General features: G+C 36.3%; 2 protein-coding genes across 3 annotated transcripts in view; both read right to left on the minus strand.

Moving 5' to 3' along the window:
* Positions 1–768: 768 nt before the first annotated feature.
* LOC128514890 (uncharacterized) overlaps positions 769–17,019 on the minus strand; it is a 53,323-nt gene continuing 37,072 nt past the window's right edge. For both annotated transcript variants that reach the window (XM_053488788.1, XM_053488789.1), the window contains exons 4-10: positions 14,087–14,140; positions 6,145–6,308; positions 4,435–4,664; positions 3,398–3,658; positions 3,246–3,278; positions 2,879–2,950; positions 769–2,582 (exon numbers count right to left, since the gene is read on the minus strand). In XM_053488788.1, the coding sequence (XP_053344763.1) occupies positions 1,216–2,582; positions 2,879–2,950; positions 3,246–3,278; positions 3,398–3,653 (1,728 nt within the window). In that variant the 5' untranslated portion in view covers positions 3,654–3,658; positions 4,435–4,664; positions 6,145–6,308; positions 14,087–14,140 and the 3' untranslated portion in view covers positions 769–1,215. The remainder of the gene's footprint in view (positions 2,583–2,878; positions 2,951–3,245; positions 3,279–3,397; positions 3,659–4,434; positions 4,665–6,144; positions 6,309–14,086; positions 14,141–17,019) is intronic.
* Positions 4,932–14,058, minus strand: LOC128514912 (uncharacterized). The gene is made up of 3 exons (XM_053488830.1): positions 13,951–14,058; positions 8,591–11,344; positions 4,932–4,990 (listed from the first exon to the last, which is right to left on the minus strand). Exons 2-3 carry the CDS (start codon positions 11,334–11,336, stop codon positions 4,932–4,934), a joined length of 2,805 nt encoding a protein of 934 aa, XP_053344805.1. The 5' UTR covers positions 11,337–11,344; positions 13,951–14,058.

Below are 17,019 nucleotides of genomic sequence, written 5' to 3' on the forward strand. Positions count from 1 at the left end.
GAAAAAATCTGCTTAACCAATATGCTGGCTTAGTGGTTAGCACCGTGGTCTCGCACCTCCAGGGTCCGGGTTCGATTCCCGCCTCGGGTCTGTGTGCATGGAGTTTGCATGTTCTCCCCATGCTTGGTGGGTTTCCTCTGGGTACTCTGGGTTTCTTCCAAAGACATGCAGATTAGTCTAACTGGCATATATACTGTATGTGTGTGATCTGCAGTGGATTGGCACCCTTGTCCAGGGTGTACTCCTCTCACACCCTAAGTCTCCTGGGATAGGCTCCAGGTCCCCTCATTTTGGCTCAGAGCCACACTAATATGCCTTCAATATGCTTTGTGCAAGTCAACAGCGCTAACCACTACACCATCGTGCCGCCTAACTGTTATGCCTTCCAGATATTTTGCTATTTCGTGGTTCAGTTTGTCTTCTGTCATCTTCTCTAAGACACTTGGCGGCTCAGTGTGTTAAGGCTCTGAGTTACTGATCAGAAGGTCAGCGGTTTGAGCCCTAACTCCTCCAGGTTGCCATTGTAGGGCCCTTGAGGAGGGTCCTTGACCCCGTCTGCTCCATGGGTGCTGTATAACGGCTGACCCTGCGCTAGATTAAAATACATTACTGTTCATTCTTTAACACTACTGTATAAAATAATATTACAAGAGTAAAATGTATTTTCATTAGCGTGGCAGTAGCTCAACTCAAAATAGAGCTTTTCAACTAAAGAGTTTTTCATCAAGACGTTTGAAGCACTAACAAAAACAAATCAACAAATTAATTATTGTATTTTTTTTATTGTAGTTTAAAGTTGAGCAATGTTAACTTATCGTACATGTGGAAGTATATGCGAACTCTCTTATACACTGTAATGGGGTTGGGCCAAAACAGAAAATAAATCAGTTCTGTTATTAATAAAACAACATCAGCTTCTCTTATGTGTGTTTAACAGCAAAAACAAGACAAACAACAACAGCAGCAGCAAAAAGCATTTTTATGTGGGAAGGAAAAAAATTATTTCCACAAGTTACTTACAAATAAAAAAATTACTGAGGAAGACACACGGTATTGATGTGAGGCTTTAACCATCTGTCTTTCACCCAGTCCAGGAGAAATGCCCTGTTTAATGCCCTGAGTCTCCTACGACAACCTTTTATTTTGCTTTATGGTTTCCTCTCTTTTTTGCTTTAGTCCTAAGGATGTTAGGTCATGCATTAATCTGGATCGTCCTCAGATGAGAGAGTACAGCTCTTCTTCCTGAATCTTTTTAAACACTGCAAGAGTGGGAGCAAACACTTCAAAAATGAACCTTATACACTTGTTTATAATTATGATGATACTCTCTTTATATTCAATATTTTCATTCTTGTCTTTAGGACCCAACAGGATTGCCTTCTGGAGGTCACACACAAACATGTGATACTGGACCATGGTGTCAGCGCTGGTCTTGGGCATCTTTTCATCAGCAATAAAGATGATTTGGTTTTCACATGTTTTTGGGTTCTTGTACACTCTGACATTTTCAGCAGTAAAGCACGGATACTCCCTGTGTTCTGCCATGTTTATAATCGAGATCTGGTCAAATACGTTCTTTATCTCTTCATCAGAACCATCACACTGTCTTGATGCCCAATCACGAAGGAGATTGTTCATGCGATTTTTCTTCTTCAGCTTATTTTCCTTCATGCTTCCTTTTTTGTTTCTTCCTGAAACAGGTTCTTTTTTGCTCATGAAAGATTCTCCAAACTGATCTTTTACTGCCCCAGATGTAGATGTGACGAAACCCGTACTGCTGCCATCTGCCATCCGAACAGTATCCTGTGTTTCCCCTGGAGCCGGCATGGCTGTGTCCTGATCTTTAACTATGATCTTACCCGTACTCTTGTCCCGTACATCCGATGAAACTGGACCGTTTTTCAGCAGCAGATCTGAAGAAGACTCAGAGTTATTCTGCATATTTGCTTCCTCGATCTCCTCCATGTCTCCATGTGTGTCTCCTACTGGAGTTTCGGTTTTTATGATTGGCTCATTTGGGTAATTTGGAGATACATTGGGAGACTGGCCTAGAGGTTGAGGTTTCCCATCCATCTCATCAAAGTGTGTTTCCTGCACATCATTGTGGTCTTTGTTCCCATTAAAGTCTCCGTCTCTGATATTGCTGCAATCAGATAAGCCGTCTTCACCTGCAGCTTGTTCATCATTTAGGGTCAAACTCTGGTCACTTTGTAGAGATCCATATCCACTGCTGTTTAATTCAACTGTATTTGTGTCCATGGGCTCGTCGTAATCAGTGAAGTTTTTAATCTTTTTTCCTGATGATGCAAAGCTACTTGTAAAAAACATTTCAAGTGTCAATTTAGGAATTTTTTTGCTAGTCGTGTTATTGAGAAATTCCTCAAGTTCCCTATTTTTCCTGATCTCATCAATGTTGTGAGCATTGAGGCATAAATTATTTTTTGACTCTCTGTCTTTTAACTCTTTTTTCAACTTCTCCAGGCCTTCTTCTCCAAGTTTTCCCTCTAAATCACTGATCAACTTTTGACTATTTTCAGACACCCAGGTTTCCAGTTTGGGGAAGGTGGAGATCATCTTGAGATCTGATTGAGATTCAGAGCAAACTGATGTTAATAAAGAAATTTCTTTATTGTTGAAAACTAATGAGATTAATAGAGATGAGATTTATTTATAACATTTATAATTATAAAATATGTTTTGCTTTTGCATTTAAAAATGTGTTATAAACTTAAAACATTTTATTGTGTTTCTTTAACAACAAACCTAAAACTTATAATAATAATAATAATAATAATAATAATAATAATAATAATAATAAAAACATATAATATAGATTAATTACATTAATTTTTCTACGAATAATTAAATTCTTACTCACCAGGTAATTCTGTTCTATTGTTATCTCTTTCTTCTACAGTTTGATGAGTCTTTAAATCTCTAAATCTTTTTCCTGTATGATAAAAAATGTAAAGAAAAAAACAAACAAAACAAAACTAAATCACGTAAGTGGCAATTAAAACAATCTATAACACATGGCTGTATTTAGAGTTGTGTTAATTAACACTGAGGGTTTGTTACAGATGTGTATGCTGATGCTGAATCATGAGTGTGCATAAAAGAAAAGCTTTTTTTGTTGATTTCACATTCCTGACTTCTTTATTCCCTGCTGAATAATGAGTATGAAATGATGTTAATTTAAACAAATAATTAATTAGATCATTACAGCTGGGACTAATCGTGCTTACTTGGTGGTGCTTCAGCTTCAATGTCGCTCCTTTCTGTGTGAATTAAATACAAACCTGTCACAAACTTAAAAAATGAATTAATACAACTTATAATTAATACAACTGCATATTTAAGTAATTGCATTACTAAGTAAATAACTGAAGAGGCTTACCCAGTTCTTCAATCATATTGGGCTCGTCCTTCTTCAACCATTCGTACACACAGTCATAGTGCGGTTTGCTATTAATACTCCTGTAAATTTCACGCATTTGATCTTCCCTGCATTTTTGTTCTTTTATTTTACTATACAGTCCATTAGATATTACTTCTCTTTCAAGCAGCTTATCAGCCAAACCCACTGGATCTCTCGTTTTCTGTATAATTTCACTCATGTGGTTCTCCAGAAATTGTTTACTGTCATCAGTCATGATGTCTGTTGAAGAAAAAAAACAACACAGTATTAGAGTGTGACCGAGTCACTGCAAGTCAGGAACAAATTAACATGTTAAAATGACATTCTGTTCTCAACCTACAAGTTACATTATCATTGTTATTATTCATCATGTCACTACTTTTATTTAATGTCTTTTATTCTACAAATTATTATTATTATTATTATTATTATTATTATTATTATTATTATTAGTCTTCATGTTCAAAAGTTGCAACCAATAAATATTCTGTAATGTTATATAATTAACTTAGTATCTACAGTATCTATCTATAAAAGTATTTTATAGATAGATAGATATGTTTTGTTGTGTTTTTTTTTTATAAAAAACACAAGAAGCTTATCTTTTTTGCCTTTCAGTGTAGTGTTCATGTTTCTCCCTAATACAGTTCCTTACTTTCCCTTATCTTTAATGGACTTTATCTACTCCATAAAGTCCAGAGTACTTTCTCTTTCTTGTATTGACACTCAGTTTTATGAAATGCCCAAAGGGCCACATTTGATCACAAACCATTTGTTTTAAAAGCATCATATGGTTGTAAATAAGGCTTAGTTTCATGTGTGCACACTGTGTTTGACTACATGCGCTATTGTGTTAGAAAACGAAAGCACACTGCTGTGTCAGCTGTTTGGGAAACGCAAACTAAGAGCAAGCATAATACTTTCCTTCTCAGAAGGCAAGGCAGGAAATGATAAAAAAAGTGCATCGTTTCTCCGGTATATTAGTCAGATTAGTGAAAATGTAGGTTTACACTCACCTGTAAATGAGTGTGAGAGTCACTGAACACAGTTAGGGTTTAGTGTTTGTGCTGAAATCTGGGCAGAACTACAGTATGAGCTACATGCAGAAATACTGTAATAAACTGTACACCCCTTCCTGGAAAACCCAGAGAGGCAGGTCTACAGAAATGGCGCCAAAACCTCGACAGCCAATCAGCGTCTACAGAACCAGGGGCAAAACCTCGACAGCAAATCAGCTACATCTTTTCTGAAAAACAAGCAACAAACTAACATGTTTGGTTACATTTTGAGACACACCACAGATTAGGAAACATACACCTTTTTGAAGTAGCTTACACTAAACATAAAAAAAAAAAAAATATATATATATATATTTTTTTTTTTCAGAGAAAAATAAACCTTCATCAGAAATTCATTATTTCCCTACCTCTCCTGTAACATTTTGAGGTTGAGGTTGGAGAATACAGAGCGGGACATCACCCGTCTCTACAGAATCTCTCCAGATCATTCAGGATCATAGCGCCCTCTCCTGCACACTCTCCTCTTCAGCTCTGCCCAAAAGCTTTTCAGGTCCTTTGGAGGAAAGGAGTTCACAAACTCCAGGTGTTTGTGTCTGTGGTTAACTGACAGAAAAGGCTTTTTTCTCCCTCTAACATACAGTCCAAATAATCTTTTTCCATGTCTGATGGTGGTTTTGAAAACCTGTTAACCCTCAGATTGTATGTGTTGTAATTCAACATCAGCGGTCCTTGGGGATTATTGGTCTCCCTTACTATCCTCCTCACTGGACAGGAGGGCAGACGAGCTTGGGTCTGCTTTCAGATAAGGTTCTAACAGTTAAAGTTAAGCCTTCTTTTGTTACATACATGTATACATTACCACACAGTGAAATTCTTTCTTCACCTATCCACAACTGCTCCAGTTGATGTTCACTTTGTTAAATCATTATTCTAACAGGAGAAATGTACATTTTTAATTGTTTTTAAATAGTTGCCTAAATTATCTTTGTGTATCCTTACTTGTTTGTGCATTCTCTTTCCTTTCCTGTGCGTACGGATGACTAAAGGAATTTGGCCTCGTGTCGCCTCATTTGTACCGTGGTTAACTCGAGAAGTAATGGATAATAGGTTGAAGGTTGCACATTGCCATACTGTGCAAGATTTAATAAATGAATATGAGTGAGATTAATAATGAGTTTCCTTAAACAAATATGCTGCCACAACCTAATCTATATGTCCACTTCAAAGGGACTTTTTTAACAATTGTTATTATATATCTGTGTGCCTAACTAATGTCAAACAATAATTAAAAGAGATGGCAGTTAAAAGGTAGCAGCAATAAACGTGTTACACGTCTGCACTACAGCTCTGATTATATTTCAAAGAATATATGAACAGAAACAGAAAAGGATCATGCATTCAGAGGACACGCAAAACACGATCTATTAAACCAGAAATAAATAAATAAATAAATAAATAGGAACAGAACCCACGGGTAAAATGTTAATTCCCTCATCACATCAAATAAAAATAGAATAATTCAAATGTACAGCAATCACACAGCAATCAGAGAGACTAAAGTTTACACCACCACAAGACTTTCTTATTCTGAGTCACAGCCAGACTAATATGGCTTTTATACCGTTCTCTCTCTCTGGTTAAGGCACACATGAACTAATCTAAACAGAAATGAAAATGATTTTAAATGGCTAAATGATTTATATTCACTATTAGGATTCAGGAAATTCAGGAGACAATAGTATGGTGGGTGGTGTTTCTGTCTCTCAGCGCCTCCATCTGTGTGGTGTTTGCCATGTCTTCTCCATGTCTGTGTCAGTTTCTTTCAGGTTTCCACATCACATGCTAGAAGGTGAGATATTTTACCCCTCGATCTGAAAGAGTGGATGAATTTGATGTAGAAGGTGTGTATCATGTAATGGAGTTGTTTATGACCAAGGTTAAGCCCTTATTAAAGTCTTATTTAGTAGGGCGGCCCATTCTATTGTTATTGTTATTTTGGAGACATAAAAATATTAACGTGGGTCATCTTAGTGAAGCTATCGGCTCAAAAAAGCAGTGAAAAGCTCTGTGTCATTGTGCCTCCACTTCACAATCTCTCCAGAAATTGTACCTGGTTATTATTATTATTATTATATATTAGTACTTGTAGTAGTATTAATTTAATCTAATTTCATGTTAGAGAAAAAAATCAACAAAAATTCGTATTTTTTTTTATATCTTTTATTACAATTGTCACAATCCAATTATTAAAAAAGTTGTACAGTATTCTAATAAACAGTTGTTATATACCAATCAGCCATAGCATTACAGAAAAAAACATTATACCTATAATGGGTGGGTTCCCCTTGTGCCTCCAGGGCGGCGCTGATAAATTATGCTGCATTGTCATATATTTCAAAGACAGATGTAGAACCAGTATAAATGTATAAATGGCTTGTAGGACTAGTATAAACAGTTGAGTCTGACTATTAGTAAAACATTACAGTTTGTTATAATTTATTTCTGGGTAAGCATGAAAAATACCGCGGCTATACCAGCAGTAAGATAACCAAGAAATAGAAATTACATAAAACAGAAATGATATTGGAATGGAAAAATAGAATATAATCCCACAAGGTGTTTGGGGAGTTTTGAAGCTATTGACTACACTCAGATAAAGAGCACAAATGTTTTTCTTTCTGAATCTTTTTGTACACTACAAGAGCAGGGGCGAACGCTTGGAATATAAAGTTTTTACACTTTATTATAGGCACTAATGATTTATTATATGGAATCTCCTGTGTTTTTGGTTTTTTAGGACCGAGGATTACTGCTTTCTTAATGTCGCACACAAACATTTGATAGTGGACTATGGTCATAGTGTTGATGGAGGTATTGTCATCAGTGGTAAAGAGAATTTTGCTCTCAGGAGTTAAGTACTTATACACCATGATATTTTCAGCAGTGAAGCACGAATATTCATTGTGTTCTGCCATGTTTATGATGGAAATCTTTTCCAGGATGTTTTCTGGTTTTTCATGGTTATTGCATTGGCTCTTTGCCCAGTTATAAATCAGTTTATCCATTTCTTTTTTTTTCTTTTGCCTTTGTTGTTTAGATTTTTCTCTCCTTTTTATAGATTCACTCCGACGTTTCAAATCATTGTTTCGAGCTTGCGTGGCTGTGGCTCTATTTTCTGCCCAGAACTCTGTCTCAATTCTTTGTGTATTTTCCAGTGCTGGACCTGGATTGTTCTGCTGCAGGGGCTTTGAAAAACGAGGCTCAGGGTTTACCAGCGTAACAGACGGTTTACTTGGCTGCATGTTCACGTTCTCACACCTGTCCGGTAGTGGCATTTTGGAGTTGATGATCGACTCTGTTTGGGGCTGACATGCAGTAAACATTGGAACATTTGATTCTAAAGGCTCCTCATCCATCTTATTAATCAGCATTTCCTTCTTTTCTATGCTTCCACTTTTATTTACTACTGGTGTAACTTTGTTGGTGAGTTGGTCATTTTGATGCAGAAATGTGTCTCCATAAATTGGGATATTTGCAACACTTGACCTTTGCGGTTCTTCAACTATCTCATAAATGTACCTGCTCCCACCATTTTCTAGTGGTGGTTGTTTTTGGGAAAATGTCTCATTATTGTCCAAAAATACATCATCATTCTGTGGGGCATTTGTCGAACATAATTTTTGTGGATTCTCCCTTATATCATCAATGTCTGCATCCTGCACAACCATACTTTTAAGTTCATCTTTCAATGGTGCTTCTTTACTGGTAATTTGCTTATTTTCATACAGAAATTCATCTTCATATCCTGGAACAATTGATCTTTTAGGCACATCTGCTTTATTAATGTGTGTATTCTGCCTGACTGTCCTTCCAAGTTTATCTTCTAGTGGTGTTTTGTTTTTGGTGGGTGACTCATTTCGGTGCATTGTCACACTTTCATGCACTGCAACATTAGATCTTTGAGACTGTACATTCATCTGCTCAATTTCCTCCATGTATGTTCGTCCAGGGTTGATTTCTACTGCTGGTCCTATTTTAATGATTGGCTCATTTTGGCACAGATATATACTTTCCTTAGTTGGAACAATAGAATCATTTGATCTTTGAGGTTCATCAATTATCTTCTCAATATCTGCATCCTGCATATCTGTACTTTCATGTTCATCTTCTAATGGTGCTTCTTTATCATTGATTTGCTCATTTTGGTTCAGCAACACATCATCATTTGTCAGACATACTATTTGTGGTTTCTCACTTATATCATCAATATCTACATCCTGCACATCCATGCTTTCAAGCTCAACTTCTAATGGTGCTTGTTTTCTGGTGATTTGCTTATTTTGGTACAGCAACAAATCATCGATTGGGACATTTGATCTAGTATTTTCTAGTGATGTTTCTTTTATAGGGAATTTCACATTTTTGTTCAAACTTACATTGTCATGGCTTTGTGGTTTCATATTTATTTGATCATTATCTGCATTTTGCATATCTGTTTTTTCAAATTCATCTTCTAATGTTGGTTCTTTACTAATGATTTGCTCATTTTGGTACAGCAGCACATCTTCATTCCTTGAAACAATTGAATTTTTAGGCCCATCATTTGTCTCATTAATGTGTTTATATTTCATAAATGTGGTTCTAAGTTCATCCTCTATTGGTGTTTCTATTTTGGTGGTTAAATTATTGTGGTGCAGATATATATTTCTTTGTGTTAGAACATCAGGGACATTTGATCTTTGAGGCTCATCATACATGTCCTCAATGTCTGCATCCTGTACATTGATGTTTTCAATTTCATCTTCTAATGGTGCATCTTTATTGGTGATTAGCTCATTTTGGTAAAGAACTTCTTCATTCCTTGGTATACTTGATCTTTTTTGTTCATCATTTATCTCATAATTCTGTGTAGCCTGCATGACTGTGCTTCTAAGTTTATCTTCTAGTGTTTTTTTGTTTTTTTGGTGTGACTCATTTAGGTGCATTGTCACACTTTCATGCACTAAAGCATTAGATCTTTGAGACTGCACATTAATCTCCTCAATTTCCTTGGTGTCTGTGGTTGGTGATTTGTTTTCTAATTGTGTTTCCATTTTGGTGATTGGCTCATTTTGGCACAGATATATACTTCCATGTGGTAGAACATCAAAGACATTTGATCGTTGAGGTTCATCATTTATGTCCTCAATATCTGCATCCTGCACATCCATGCTTTCATATCTGTCTTCTAAAGGTGCTTCTTTGATTTGCTTATTTTCATACAGAAGTTTATCTTCATTCCTTGGTACACTTGATCTTTTAGGTTCAGCATTTGTCTCATCAGTGTGTGTATCCTGCATGGCTATGTTTCTATGTTTATCTTCTAGTGGTGTTTTGGTTTTGGTGATTGACTCATTTTGGCCCAGATAAATACTTTTAAAAGTTGGAGCATGAGGGCCCTTTGCCCGTCGAGATTCATCATTTGTTTCGTCAGTATCTGAATCCTGCATGTCTGTGCTTTTAAATCCATCTTCTAAAAGTGCTTCTTTACTGGTGATTTGCTCATTTTTGTCCAGCAATACATTTTTATTGATAGGGACATTTGATTTTTCAGGTTTCTCATCTAGCTCACCAATGGGTGTATCCTTCATGTTAATTTTCCCCAGTCTGTCTTGTTGTTGTTTTCCTTCTTTTATGATTTGCTCATTTTTATACAGCAATACATCTTTATTTATTGGGACATTTGACATTTTAGGTTTATCATGTGTCCCATCAATGTGTGCATCCTGCAAGACTGTCCTTCCAAATCTATCTTCTAGTGGTGTTCTGATTTTGGTGGTTAACTCATTTTGGTGCATTATCACATCTTTCTCAATTTTCTGGGACTTTTCATTTTTGTCCATGAATAAATCTTCATTCCTTTGGGCATTCAGGAAATGTAGTCTTTGTGTTTTTTCATTTGTCCCATCAGTGTCTGCAACCTGTACATCTGTACTTCCCTTTTCATCTTTTAATGATGCTTTTGTACTGGAGATTTGCAATACATTTTCATCAATTGGGACACTTGACCTTTTTGGTTCATCATTTGTCTCATTAATGTGTTTATATTTCATGACTGTGCTTTCAGGTTCATCTGCTAGTGGTTTTTCTGTTTTGGTGATTCTGTCATTTGGACACAGGTATACTTCATGTCTTGGGAAATTTGGAACATTTGATTTTTGGAGTTCCTCATTCATTTGATCAATGTGTGTATTCTGCATTTCCATGCTTGCAAATCCATTTTCAAGTGGTGTTACCTTATTGTTTTTTTGTTTATTTGGCATTGTCATTTCTTTATTTACTACAATATTAAATTTTTGACACCGCTCTTTATCAATGTCTGTATCCTGCATGTCCATAGGTTCCTGTGATGGTCCGTTAGCTTTGACCTCATAGTCCATTGGGACAACTAATTGTCCATGGAGCTGTTCAGTAGTTTTGGACTCACTCCTCTTGTCTTCATTACCAGAAGTCATATTATCCTCGTCTCCATCATTTAAAGTTGAGCTTAGTACAGATTCATAACCACTGCTGCTTACATCTGCATTCATATCAGTGATCTCCTCAACATCACTGAAGCTTTGATTTTTATTTTCTGATGAGCCAGAACCACCTTTTTTAAAAAACATGCTATATGTAAGTTTAGGAACTGTTGTGGCCTCTGTTGTACTGAGAAATTTGGCAAGTTCTTTATTTTTCCTGATCTCATCAATATTGTGTGCATTGAAACATAAAACATTTTTTGGTTCTTTGTCCTTTAATCCATTTTCTAAATCTTCCATTCCATCATTGCCAAGTTTTCTCTCCAGGTCACTGATCAGCTTTTCGCCGATTCCTGGTGTAGACACCCATTTTTCCAGTTTCGCAAAGGTGCATATCATCTTGAATTCTGTTTCAAATTCAGACAAAGCTAAAGTTAATTGTTAAACTAATGTTTCCATAAAGTAATTTTGATTTATTGTGAGGAATGGAAAATGTATGTATCCTTTGTTGATTTTTGAAGTCAAATATAAAGTCATATGTCAAATTTTGGAAGTCAAATATTGAAGTCAAAACTAAAAATGAGAAAACCACTTTTTGCAAAGGTAAAATTAAATAATGGATAATGTCCTGTTTAATTATTTCTGCTCAAACTAAACAGCAGAAAAAAGCTTATAGCCAGCCAGCACAGCCCTAGAAGTTCTAATCAAGTGATTGCATGCTCCTCCTAGTGCTCAGTGCCAATTGTAAGTTCCTGCCTGGGTTGCAAGGACCCTTCACCATTGTAAAACAAGTATGGACAGAGAACTACAGACTGCAACAGTTGAGTAAGAAAATATTATAAGCTTTATCATGTTAACCTATTAAAAAGTTTAACTATTACCAGTCATCTCAGCTCTTGCCACTCTTTCTTCTGAGGCACAGGGTCATGATCTAGTTCAGTGAGTAGAAGACTTCAAGAGCTCAACAAGGTGGACCAATTTCAGGATGTATTCTCCACTGGACCAGGGCTCACTAACCTCATGAGACACAATATGAAAACTCTGTCTGGCATGATTGTCCATCAGCGCCCTTACTGAGCCCCAGAGGCCCACCATCATGTATTTGAAGCAAAGGTGACCAAGATGCCTTGCGATAGCAACATAGAGGAGACCAAAATCCAGGTCTAACAAAAACAACAGTACAATTGTTGTACAAGGCTGTGCAATGACTTTAAGTGTCTGAAATAGATTTCCGAGGTTGACACAAATCGATTGCCCTAGGTGGGAATTTATTTCCACACTGGACAAATAAAAAAACATTTATGCGTTTTTATGGGGCTAGCAAGATATTATTGTTATTTTGTACTTAATGTCTGCTTTGTGGCAGCACCCCTTTCAAATCTGCTCAGGGAAGGACAGCCCGAGAACATGCAGTGAAGGGGGTGCTGTGATGGTGGGCCTACAGCCGGTGCCTCTTATCATCTCTTTTGTGCTGTGAAAGACTCTGGAGATGTCTCTACATGGGACAAACTGCTGAGAAAGGGTCACCACAGTGCCATGACTCTCAGCACTACAGGCCTAGGACCTGCACTGTCTGCAACTTCCTTTGACCCTTACCCTACTACCTTTTATTGATTTAATAATTTTTAATAAAAGAGCACTTTTCTCACTGATCCTCTTGTTCTGGTGTCTGTGTTATAGCTTGTCCTCCTCAAAGCTTGTTTAAAGTGTTTTATTTTATTAATTACTATTGATTTGTTTTTTTTTTTATCTGAAGAGCATGGCTATTTAAGGAAGCCAAACATCTGAAAAATTGCATACACTATAAACCAAGATGAAAGCAGCCATAAGAGATATTATATAGTATTAATCTATATAAATAATGCCTGATGAAAGGTTAAACCCATTTATATCAGTTTATAGGAAGGTACCCTATATGCCAAATAAAATGCATAAATTCTATTCCAGAAAGTTAACAGATTATGAATTCAAGTCTAAAATATGAATGAAATTGGGATGTTGTCTGGTCCAGCAGCTTTACGTGGGTTGACTCTGCGTAGAGTTTTCCTCACATCAGCTGTAGTGAGACACAGCACCTGGAGGGATCCGTCACCGTCACAGGCAGGTGATGTTGTCCTGTAGCTAGTGATGGCTTGTAAACCCTGCCACATGCGCCGTGTGTCGCCGCTGTCTCTGAAGTGGTTGTGAGAGATTTAATCCACTCTGGAATGCTTGTTTTTACAGTGACAGACCATCACACAAAAAAAGATCTTGTTGTGTGATGGTCTGTCACTGTAAAACAAGCATTCCAGAATGGATTAAACTTTTCATGGCTCCTTTGAATTCATTTATATTTTGGTACTGGCAGTGACCAAACGATTATTACAAACAGTACCATAGAGCTCAGGGCCTAATATGGGAAACACACTGGATGGGCTGCCAACCCATCACATGGTACCGGCGACACACCAACTATTTAAACTTAATCAATTTTGCCATTTTCTATTTAAAAATTATTATCAATGCCCGTATAGTTAATATTTATATTTTTGAAAATAATAATTTTGGAGAGATCCAATTGAGCTAATGGATGCGTGTTTTTCACTATCAGCAACTCTAAATAAGTTAAAGCTCCGCCCCTAAAAGCCCAGCTGCTTTCATCTTAGTTTATATGCAGTTTCTCATACGGTTACATGTTTGCTATTTTTAAATGGCAAGCAAAAAAACAATCAGGATCACGCCACTTGAGCACTCACTATTTTTTTCTCCATTTTTTTATGTAAATATCTTGTTTTTTGAAAACAAATATGCAAAAAACAAGCAGTTTTCTCTTTTTTTGTTATTGAAAAACAGAAATGAACAAATTAAATATGTATTAAAAAGATTATTTTAAAACAATTTAGACAACAAATTTAAATTATACAGATTATTTTGCCATTTACACCAATTTATGAACTGAAGAAAATCTAAAAAATTTATACTTTTGAAATTTTCACATAAAATCTCACACTCTCACTCATTGTCTATACAGTACCTCTATACTGTCCGGACCCAGGAGGCGCGAGGCAATAGTGCTAACCGCTAAGCCACCATGTCGCCAGTCAGAAATCTAAACCTTTAAAACAATAAAATATCATCTTTAAAATCCAAAATACCACTTTTGAACTTACCAGCAAATCCTGTGTTATCTGTTTCGTCCTCATTCTCAACTCTCTGTCGTTTTTCTGTAAGTTTGTAAAATGCAAAGTAAATATAAAACATCTAAAAAAATCAAAATGAAAGATATAGCATGTAAAACAAACTAAAATAAAAAGGGCTGTATTCAGAGTTCACAGTGATTACTTATTCAAATTGATAAATCAATTCAAAATGAAAAGGAAGAGGAAGTTCATTCCACCACCTAGGTGCCAGAACAGAAAAGAGCCTGGATGAATGCCGCCCTCGATCCCTGAGAGATGATGGGATGAGGCGAGCAGTGCTGGAGGATCGGAGGGAGCCTGGTGCAGTGCGTGGTGTAATTAGCGCAGAGAGGTAAGTGGGTGCTGGGCCATTTTTAGCTTTGTAGGCAAGCATCAGCGTTTTGAATTTGATGCTGGCAGCTACAGGAAGCCAGTGCAGGGAGCGGAGGAGTGGGGTGGTGTGGGAGAACTTGGGGAGGTTAAAAACGAGACGTGCTGCTGCATTCTGGATCAGTTAGTGACGTGGTTCTCACCTGGCAACAGAAGAGATTGTGCAATACCATCTCATCCTACGTACAATCTTACCACCCAGCCACAAATCCTTCTCACAAGAACTCCACCACTTTCTTACAGCCATCATCAATCTCTACAATGCATTCTCTACAATCAACTGTTTCTTTGTCTTTCACACCACATTCAAGCTTATAACCAGTCTGGATTCAAATCAACTCCGGTTTCCTTCCACAGTCCAAAGATATGCAGGTTGGGCTAATTGGCGTTTCCTCATGGGATAGGCTAGGTCTCCGTGACCCTGAATACAGAATAAAGTGGTATGGACGATGAGTAAGTGAGTGATGAGTGGATTCAAATCAGCATTCAACAGAGACCACATTTAAGCCATCAATGAGAAGTGCCATACTGCAAGACCAGCCAAACTCTCATCTTTCCTTATCCACATCTACCTTTATTCAGTGTGTGACATGGTTAACTTTCTTGTCCAACCATATAAGTCTTGGATTCTATGGCAAAGCACGGCATTAGTCATATAAGGTAACTTGGAGGGGATCCACATCTGCTCTAAAAATATTCTCCACTGGTGTCCCACAAGGCACATTACTTTACCCTCTTCTTTTCTCTTTCTGTATTCAATCTTGTAGTATTTAATTCCTTTAGTTTCGCTGGGATAAAGTTTCATTAAATGAACTAACATCTAAAGATCTACCTTGTATTAAGTACGTAAAGTAACAACAAAACCTAGTGAACCAGGATAAGAATTTATTGAATGAAAGAGACTTCAAAGCACTTATAAGCTTTGATCTTATAAGGGCATCTGACAAATGCCACAGTAAATGTAAATGATGTGGTTTTAACCTGCCAACAGTAAATGTAAGGGGTTTATGTGTTCACGAGTGTGTTTAGGTACAGTAGGTAGTGCTGTGTTGAAGCTATGAATATGACCATATAAATGCCCTGGGTCTTTTATTGGTGAGCAATTCCATGTGATGTTTAACATTACCATGCACTGATAAAAATATCTAGCCTGATTTACTTAAAAAATTAAAAATACCTTAAAAAGGTAACTTTTTGAATCAGATTATTATGTAGTTCAAACAAGACTATTCTTTGTATTTACTACTTACGTTTCTTTATGTAAAAAATATTTTTTCTAGTTAAGTCTATTTAATTTCGCAAGTAAACCCTACTTAATTTAATAATTTCCCTAGTAATTTTTTTGTGTCCATGCTCTACTTAACTTTAAGAGTTTAAAATATGTATTTTTAATTGAATTTTTATTTTTATTTTTTAAGTTTCCATATTACTTGGAGTGGGGCTACTTTGTTTTATTAAATGTCCTAATCTCATTTTAAAGTTACATATACTTACATTATCTAGTTAGGCATTTCTTATATATTATAGTTAAAATACCAGTTGTGTAATTTTGTACTTTGAAATGCAACTTCATCCAGCACAAAACTTGAAGTAAGAACCACCCAAAAAAATACTGGGTTAATATTGCTGGGTTAATTTAACCCAGCAAGATGGGTTAAATATTTAAACCAAATGCATATTTAACTATAATGATGGATTAATTTTACCCAGCAAAATGGGTTATTTGTTTATAGTGAATCTGTAGAAAAAAAAATTACCCATGTCTATTAAACAGTTAAATTACTTTGATATACTTATCCATTACAAATAATCTTCCAAGTTTTGCAAACCATGCATATATGCAATAAACAACATCCTATTAAATATTATTGGAAAAAATATTTATTTTTTAAAAGCACAAGAACAGATAATCAACAGCGACATCATTACTATACTATTACTCACAAGGGCAGAATGGAGTAATAACACAAATAGGCTGAGGCAGCTTCTACAGAGCAGGATCTCTCTGTGACATTAGATATCTTTTCTGCAGAACAAAACTATCCAGCCCTGGTCTCTATTTAACATACAAACACTGTCTATGACTTTGTAAATAGGCCTCGTTATTTCATAGCAACATTACAAAAAGTCCTCTACAGGAGCACACTGCTTTGGATAGTTAATGTAAAAAATATAAAATGCCTTGAAGCACACATCAACCACCCCAAGTAGTGTGCATTGCTCCAGAGCCTGTCCCACCAGAATGACGAATGCCTGAGAGCAGCGCTGGTCATTATCTCCCAACATCAGGATGTGGGGGTACGGCCTTGACCCTTCAGCCTGCTGGAGGTATTCCACCATGTTGGTTCCAACCTTAGAAAGAAAGAAAGAAAAGAAAGTAAACATTTTGTTGAATAGCAAAGATTAAACTGAATAAGACTATTAATTTAGTGTGTAATAGGATTGATACTAAATAAAAAATGACAAAGCTGTCCATTAAGATAGGGTATAGGTAACCTGAAATAAAAACATGGAGACAGCTACTACCAACAATA

The sequence above is a fragment of the Clarias gariepinus genome, chromosome 27 (assembly GCF_024256425.1).
Source record: "Clarias gariepinus isolate MV-2021 ecotype Netherlands chromosome 27, CGAR_prim_01v2, whole genome shotgun sequence".
Taxonomy (NCBI): domain Eukaryota; kingdom Metazoa; phylum Chordata; class Actinopteri; order Siluriformes; family Clariidae; genus Clarias; species Clarias gariepinus.